This window comes from Centrocercus urophasianus, unplaced genomic scaffold, assembly GCF_019232065.1.
Source record: "Centrocercus urophasianus isolate 14NV4802_14NV808 unplaced genomic scaffold, USGS_Curo_1.0 seq_1488, whole genome shotgun sequence".
Taxonomy (NCBI): Eukaryota; Metazoa; Chordata; class Aves; order Galliformes; family Phasianidae; genus Centrocercus; species Centrocercus urophasianus.
This window is the reverse complement of record NW_024884684.1, coordinates 51320-59138: the sequence shown is the minus strand read 5'-3', so window position 1 is coordinate 59138 and position 7819 is coordinate 51320. Positions and strand designations below refer to the sequence as shown.

At 63.9% G+C, this 7819-nt stretch overlaps 1 protein-coding gene across 1 annotated transcript in view; it reads right to left on the bottom strand.

Moving 5' to 3' along the window:
* Window positions 1-43: 43 nt before the first annotated feature.
* RAI1 (retinoic acid induced 1) overlaps window positions 44-7819 on the bottom strand; it is a 31980-nt gene continuing 24204 nt past the window's right edge. The window contains 5 exon segments of the mRNA XM_042815320.1: window positions 44-360; window positions 765-814; window positions 1058-1151; window positions 2019-2153; window positions 2155-7561. Of these exon segments, the coding sequence (XP_042671254.1) occupies window positions 346-360; window positions 765-814; window positions 1058-1151; window positions 2019-2153; window positions 2155-7545 (5685 nt within the window). The 5' untranslated portion in view covers window positions 7546-7561 and the 3' untranslated portion in view covers window positions 44-345.

The window sequence follows — 7819 nt, the reverse complement described above, 5'->3', positions numbered from 1 at the left end:
CCCTCCCCACACCCCCCAACCCCCACCCTATCCCACCCCTGTGCAGCTCACATAGTCCTGGAGCAGAGTCTCTGTGTTCGCCGTGCCGGGTGTCAGCACTGCTGGTGACCCCGTCACGCCGCACTGGGGGGCTCTGTGCCCCCGGCCCCGTTCTGACACCCCAGGGGCTCTGCCCACTCAGAGGGGCTCTGGGGAGAGAGGCAGGGGGGCGGCCGGCAGCGCTGTGCCCACCCCGGGGGCCACACTCCTCCGGTGACCCCCGATGGCTCCGAGATGGGGATGGTGGCACTGCCACCCCCCTGCGGGTCCCTCGCTGGTGGCGGGGGCCATGCACCTCCCGTGCTGCTACACCGGCTGTCTCTGTGGGGACAAGGATGGAGTGTTAGCAGGAGGCAAGACACAAAGCACGTGGGGGGGTAGAGGGGATGCCCCTCTGTCCCCAGCTGATGGGGATGTGCCTATTAGGGCTGAGGGTGTGGTTTTAGGTTAAATCAACACTCTCGCTGCTCCATGTTAAGGGGACACAACCCCAGTCTGTCAAGAGGAGGTAGGAGTGCAGCCCCCACTTGTCACAACTTCAAGGGTCACATGGGTGCCTGGTGTCCCCCAGGAAGTAACGACTCTATGATGACCACTGAGGCTGAAACTGGGAGTAGCTGTGCTGGGGAGTGTGATGTCCTGGTGGACATGGTGACATGGTCTGAAAGCAGATCTACCTCCCTCAGGGGCTGGAGACATTTGGGACACGAAGGCTCTGGGCTTACCTTATGTTTGGGACATCTCAGAGAGAAGCTCTCTTCAGTTAATAAGCAACCTGTAGGGAAAAGAGAGGGCATGTGAGGGCAGCCCCTACCACCAGCTGTCTTTGGGCAGCAAGGACACAGCATCCTCCCTGCCACATCCAGAGGGTTTAGCTGAAATTGGCCAAATTTGGGACACAGACTACAGAGATCATCACCATTCGTGCAGAGCCCCCAGACCACCCAGTTCTGCCATCAGCAGGGTCAGAGGAAGCAGGGGGGGGTCCCCGCATCCCAACCCCAGCGCCTGGGCTCACCTGTGTCGACGGCACACGCGTAGTGGTAGGTGTGGGGGCACCCCTTCTGGCAGCAGCCCACGGTGGCTCCTGCTTGCTGGCAGCTTGAGCACTTCTTTCACCGCAGCCAGGAATCCGGAGCAGGGTGAGAGAGAGGCAGAGATAGAAAGATCCCGTCAGAGCCTGGCACAAAGGCAAGAAGCCCCTGTGGCAATGTGGGAGGCATGGAGATGAAGTGACATGGTGGGGGCCATAGCAGGGAGGGCTGCAGCCTCCGGCCGGCACTGCATTTCTACCTGGTAGTCATGGAATGGATGCAGCCAGCCCCAAACCTGGTCAGGAAGGGCTTGCTGCAGGCCCCGCCTCTGCTGGCATGGCCGTGGCACAAAACCCCATGTCTCCATGGCAGTCTCCCAGTATCCTCCTCCCCATTTTGCTCTCCTGACGTTCTCATGCTCCTGTTGCTCTGCACCAGAAGCAGAGCAGGGCTGTACCTTCCCCAGTCTCCAGCTGCCCATCATCTCGGCATCAGGCCGCCCATTCCAACCTCCCACCCTGCATCTGTCCCTCTTCGAGCTGCTGCATGACTGAACAGCATACAGACGCTCCTAAGGCTGAAGGAGATCTCAGGAGCTCTCAGGGAGGCGGCAGCCCATGGGAAGCCAGCTGGGTTTGCACATCTGAACGCCAGCCCCAGCCTCCCAGGGTGACTCCTAATGCCCGGATGTTGCAGACCAACCCTATTTTTTTTAACCCCTTATCACCCAGCCACGTCAGCTGCGCAGCAACACGCCATTAGCCTTCAGTTGCTATGGGGCTGTAGCGCCAGAGGGGTCCGGGCTGGAAATGGGAAGCAGCCACAGAAATGGCTTCAGCTAAATGAGGATGGCGAACGCCACGGGAGAGGCTGCTCCCAGCTTTGCTGCTGCTTCTGCTATTATTCAGGGCCCACCCCGTGCGGGGCAGACGGCCGAGCTCTTACCAGGTCGGCAGCCGCCTTGACGGCCTCCTGCAGCCCGTAGAGCTTCCCCGCCACCAGGAACACCCCAGCGGTCCATACGGCACAGGCCTCGTGCAGCCAGTGCTCCTGCGTGTCGCCCGCCGGCTCGGGCTGTGGGGGGGGACTCGACCTTGGTACATTCGTGCCGCCGGGGCTTTTCGGCCGCCTCCTCGCCCTCTGTCCTCTCGTCACAGCAGTAGCAGCTCTGCAGCCTTCGGAACACACCCCGGGGGCTGGAGCGCAGCACACTCGGCTTGCCCGGCTCCACGGCACCCTCCTGCCTGCCCGCCCTGCCGCCGGCTGCCCAGCCGCTCTCTGCCACCCCGCGGGGCCTCTCCGCTGCGCTGCCCTCCTCGCCCTCCGCCCGCGCTTTCTCCTTCAGCCGCGACTTCTTTTTGGGCAGACAGTCCTCGGGGTAGTAGGGCCCGCAAAGGTCACCCAGGTCCTTGTAGTTGGCGGGGCTGCGGCACAGGCAGCACACCAAGCAGGCCGCGCTCAGCGCCTTGGACACCACCGGCCCCAGGTGCATGGCGGAGGAGGCCGGCAGGGCCGCCCGCGGTCTGGGCACGGTGCCGGAGGGCCCCCGCTGCAGCCGGGCCTCGTCGCCGGGCGAGTTGATGACGGTGCAGGCGGTGGTGAAGTCGCCGCGCCGCTCTACGTGGACGTAGGGAGCGAAGGGGGGGGCCCGGCTGTCGGCCCGCAGCCTCTTGCAGGAGATGTATTTGAGGCGGATCTCGGGCTCGGCGGGGTCCGGCAGCGGGGCTTGCTGGGCTGGCCGCCGCCGCTTGCCCCGGCTCTTGCAGCGCACCGGCACCGCTTTGGCTTTGCCGTGGCCCAAACGCTTGCGCTGCCGCTTGGAGTAGCCGTTGTAGTTGGCGTGGTTGGCCCGTGGCTTTGCCCCCCGCGCCGTCCCACCCGCCATTGGCCCGTCGCCACCCGCCGCCTCCTTCTCCTCGCTCTTTGGTTTCTTGCCCTCGTCCCCACCGCCCGGCCCGGCTGCACGCTCACGGGGTGACAGCGGCAGCGTGGGGCCGAGGGGTGCCTTGGCCATGCCCAGCGCCGCCGCTTTGCCCTTACGGTTCCTCTTCTTGGGCAGCAGCGCCATGTTCTTGGCCGCCATGGCCGAGCCAGGCTGTGCCCCAGCAGCCTGCACGCAGCCCTCATTCTGCGAGCCGTCGGCAGAGAGCTTCTTCCCGCTGCCCGGTTTCCCCTTCAGCGCTCGGCCGTGAGGGTTCCGGCACAACTGTTCAGCCGGCAGCACGGCGGGTGCCTTCTGTGCCGCCGCCAGTTTGGGCAGCCGCGCATCACCCACCGCCGGGGCCACAGCGCCGTGCTTCACCGCCCGCTCGCGCTCCGTCGCCGCCACGCTCAGCGAGGTGCCATAGGTGGCCGCCACCGTGGCCGCTGCCGCTGCCGTTTTGCAGGTGAACTTCTTCAGGTTGGGCGAGGTGATCTTCTGCACGATGGCCTCCAGCTTGAGGCCGCGGCCCTTGCGGGGAGGCAGCACTTTGGTCTTGGTGGCCTCCTGGAAGGCCGCCCGCGAGGTGATTTTGATACAGACGTCGGGGGCCTCCTTCACCGGCGGGGGTTTGGGGACGGCTTCGCCGGGGCTCTTGGGGGGCAGCTTTGCTTTCACCTTCTTGGCCACGGGCATCTTCTTGAAGAGGCTGTGGGGACCCTCCGGCTTCTCCTCCTTCACGCCGCCGCTGTTGCTGCGCAGGACGAGGTTCCTCTTCTTGGCAGGGATGGGGGAGATGAAGGTGGACTTCCTCTTCAGCGAGTGCAGGGGCCGCTCTGACATCTTGCCGCCCACCCCTGGCCCCGCTTTGGGCAGCTTCATCCTGGTGCCCACCTTTCCCTCCTTGTGGGGGCTGCCCGGGGGGGTCAACTTGAAGGCAGGTGGGAGGTGGTTGTTGGAGATGAGCTTTTTGGGTGCTTTGCAGTTCTTCAGTCGAACATCAGCCGCCCGCTTGCCCCGCCGCCTCTTTGTGTAGAAAACCTCCTGTGTCTTTGTCCGGGAGCGCAGGATCATCGAGCGCTGGTCCCTCTCCCCACCATCTGCCACATCCCCATCCGTCGGCCCCGGCCCCACCACCTCTTCAGCCGGCACCAAGCTGGACACCGTGATGGTAGCATCACCACCGGCGCTCTGGATGACCTTAGGGGCTGGCCGGCCGCTGCGCTTCCTGGCTTTGAAAGCCACCCGCTGCTTCACACCACATGCTGGCTTCTTGCCCATCTTCTCCTGGTGCATCGGTGCCTTCAGCCCCTCCAGCGGGGCCGGGGCACGGGGCTCAGCGAGGGCGGTGAAGGAGCGGGTGCACATGCGTGCCGGCAAGCCCTCCGCTGCAAACCTGGGCGTCTGGCTGTGCACATTCTTGCTCAGCATCTCCCCTTGTCCATCCGGCCCCACGCACAGTGCTGGCAGCTCACTGAAGGGGCTCGGCACTGCATTGCCAGCACTGTCCTCCTCCGGCAGCCGGCAGTGGATCCTTTTGTTGCGGAGGTTCTTGCCCCGTGAGACAGGCTCTGTTTTCACCAATGCATTTTCAGGTGCCGGTTGCTTCTTCACCCCAAGTGACAAAACAGGTTCAGAGTCTACTGCTTCCGGGTGGGATTTCTCTACTCCCCCACTCTCCTCCTCAGGCTGGATGTGGGGCAGGGAGGATTTGAACCAGCTCTTCACCTTGGTCTCCGTGCCCACTGCCGGGCCCAGCAGGATGATGGACTGACCGGAGAGACGCGCCGAGGGCACAGAACTCTCCTTCTCTACCGTGCTGACGGTCTCCTCGGCAGACATGGGCACCTCGCTGGCAGACAGCACGGCGGGTATCTCTGGGGGCTTGGGAGGTGAGGCAGCGTAGGGCACCGACTTCTGCTCCGCGCCCGCCAGCTCGCAGAGTGAGGAGTACTCCTCCACCTCCAGGTCCGACTCCTTCAGCTCCGGTGATGAGATCATAGGGATCTCACTGAAGTCCCCGGCTGTGCAGCAGTGCCGCGTGTCCTGCAGCCACCTCTCACTGTCCACCTTCGTGGCCTCATCGTAGGTCAGCGTCTCCTCCTCTTCCTCCTCCATCGCCTGCTGGCCGAAGTCCCGGGTCGTCTCACTCTTGTCTGGCTGCTCGCCATCGCACAGGTCCAAGCCACAAGCATTTTTTTTCTCCTTGCAGGACCCTCCCATTTTGCTGGGGAAGAGGCCTTTGGGGAGGTCAGAGGCTTGCAGGCCTGAGCCCAGCTCCTTCCACCTGAGGCACGCCTCGCCCAGGTTCTCCTCTGGCCACTCAAAGTGCTCCATGGCATTTTCAGAGCCCACCGAGTTGGCTGTGGTGTTCGAATAGCAGCTGAAGCCAGAAGCCCCTGCACTGGAAGTAGCAGCTGGGACGCTGGGCTTGGAGTTGAAAGCCAACGGGCCCGCATCCTTAAGTGTGTCCTTGGTCTCGGTGGCCGCAAACTCCACCTGGGGACCCTCGTACACCTCGTCCCCAAAGTCCTTCCCCGTGCTGCCCCCCGAAGCCTTGTCCATCTTGAGGGGCTCAGTGAGGGTGCTGGAGTCACCCTGGCTGGGCCATGAGCCCTTCACCATGGAGTCCAGGCATGGCCGGTGGTTCTCCAGCTGGAAGGGGGATTTCGTGGCCTCCTTGCTCAACATGGGTGAGTTGGGCCAGGCTTTGTCCTCCTTCTCACTGATGGCGTCCTGCAGGACGATGATCTCGGAGGCCAGCTCCTCCTGGGACAGCGCACTGAGCAGCAGCCGGGGACAGTCCCGCTCGTTGGTCACATACTTGGTGAAGGACTCCAGGGGCAGGCTGGCATGGATGCTCTGGAAGGAGTCATCCGATTTGGTGGACATATCATCTGGGGAGGTGACAGAGCACGTGGACACCGACTCGGGCTTTGCCTTGGAGTTGCTGTTGACACGGGCAGGGCTGCGGTTCTGGTTGCAGTACAGGAAGCTCCTCTCCAGCTGGTCCTCCGAGCCACTCAGATAGTCAGCGTCCTGTGTCTCGGCGTGGACGGACTGCGGGGTGCTGAGTGGGTCCGACAGCGGGGTCCCAACCTGCTCTGCGGAGTACGTGCTGCTCTCTGGGCTGCAGTGCTGCCCCTTGAGTTGCTCAGGGGTCCTCGCTGGGGTCTTGATGCCCTTTTTCTGGGGCACGGCTGATTTGGAAAGCAGCAGCTGCTGGACAGTGTTGGAGATGTTCTCCACCTGGGAGGTGAGCGCTGTCAGGCTCTGCAGGCTCAGGTCTGACAGAAGGTTTTCAGGCAGTTTCTCCTTCGGCAAATTCTTGCAATTCCCAGATTGAGCATCCGGGCTCGTCCCGTCAGTGGGAGAGGGGTTGAGCAGCGGCATGAAATGGCTGTGGTCAGTGATGCCGGCTGGGAAGGCGCCGGCATTGAGCGGCTGCTGGCTGTACTGAAAGTTCTCCAGGTTGGGCATCAGGGGGGACGGCGTAGAGCTGTACGACGGGGAGCGACCGACGGAGCGTGCCGGCGAGTGGCTGGCGCTGGGGCTGAAGGTTTGGTAGTACTGCTCCGGCGTGCGGACGGGCGGTGCATCACCCTGGCAGTAGGTCTGCCCCGCTTGGTTGTAATGCTGATACTTGGCCAAGTTTTGGTAGTGGAGGCTCTCTGGGGCGTGATGCCTCCCCTGCAAGGGCTGAGGTTGGGGCTGAGGAGGCTGCGGGGGCTGCGGGGGCTGCGGCGGCGGTGGGGGCTGTGGGGGAGGCTGCGGGGGCTGCTCATAGCCGATGCGGTTGGGCTGGTAACCGTGCAGGTTGGGCACACGGGGGCCAGGGGCGAGGCTGGCGGCGCTGCCCAGGGGCCGCTCCAACGGCGGCTGCCCTGAAGGTGCCGTGCAGCTCTTGTAGGAGTGTGCCGGCTGGCTGCCCCCTGGCACAGAGGAATAAGTGGAGGAGGCAGGGAAGGACTGTGAGTGCTGCCCAAAATGGGGGCTCTGCGAGAAGGGCATGGGCGAAGAGACGTCGTTGGGCAGCTTCTGCCTCTGCAGCTTGGGGTAGGGCAGTGCGGGCGGCTGCTGCTGCTGCTGCTGTGGGAAGTGAGTCCGGAAGGGCAGTGGGGCCGCTGCCGGCTCGTGGTACGGCCGCCCTCCCGCTGCCGGCGACGTCTTCTTCATCAGGCTGTCCTCATACTTGGGCAGCGCCGGTGGCTGCCCGCCCCACGCCTGCAGGCTCTCGTCCCCCGAATAGCGCGCCGGGTAGGGGCTGTTCTCCTGCACAGCGTAATTGGAAAAGGCCGGCCTGCCTTGCAGCTGCTGCCCTGCTAATTGCTTGTTTCCCCGGTGGTATTTCTCCGCGGCGCTGTTCTCGTAGCCCGCGTATGGCAGTTGCTGCTGACTGTAGTACTCCTTCGCCACCAGCCTCTGCCGCTCGCAGTTCGGCCCTGCCTGACTTTGATGCCTGTAATTCTCCAGGCGTGATGTATCTTGTGAAGTCGGCTGGTAGCTCTGCTGGTTGCCATGGAAACCACACCTTTCTCGAAAGGACTGCATGGCGCGGGCTTGTTATCTGCGAAGAGAGAGAGGCGAGAATTCAAATGAAGCAGCGCCGCTGTGGAGGGCCGGGGAGCGCGGCCGCGTGCAGAGGGGACTGAGCTGCGGCACCGCAGGCATCGCCTCTGCTGCCAGGGCATGGCCTCGCTGCAACGGCCTCCCCTCGTGTTGCCGGGACCGCGGCACCTAACACTGCACTGCAACACCCTGCGTTGCCTCGCCTGGCATCGCGTCACCCAGCATTGCATCATTTTGCATTGCATTGCATCACCTT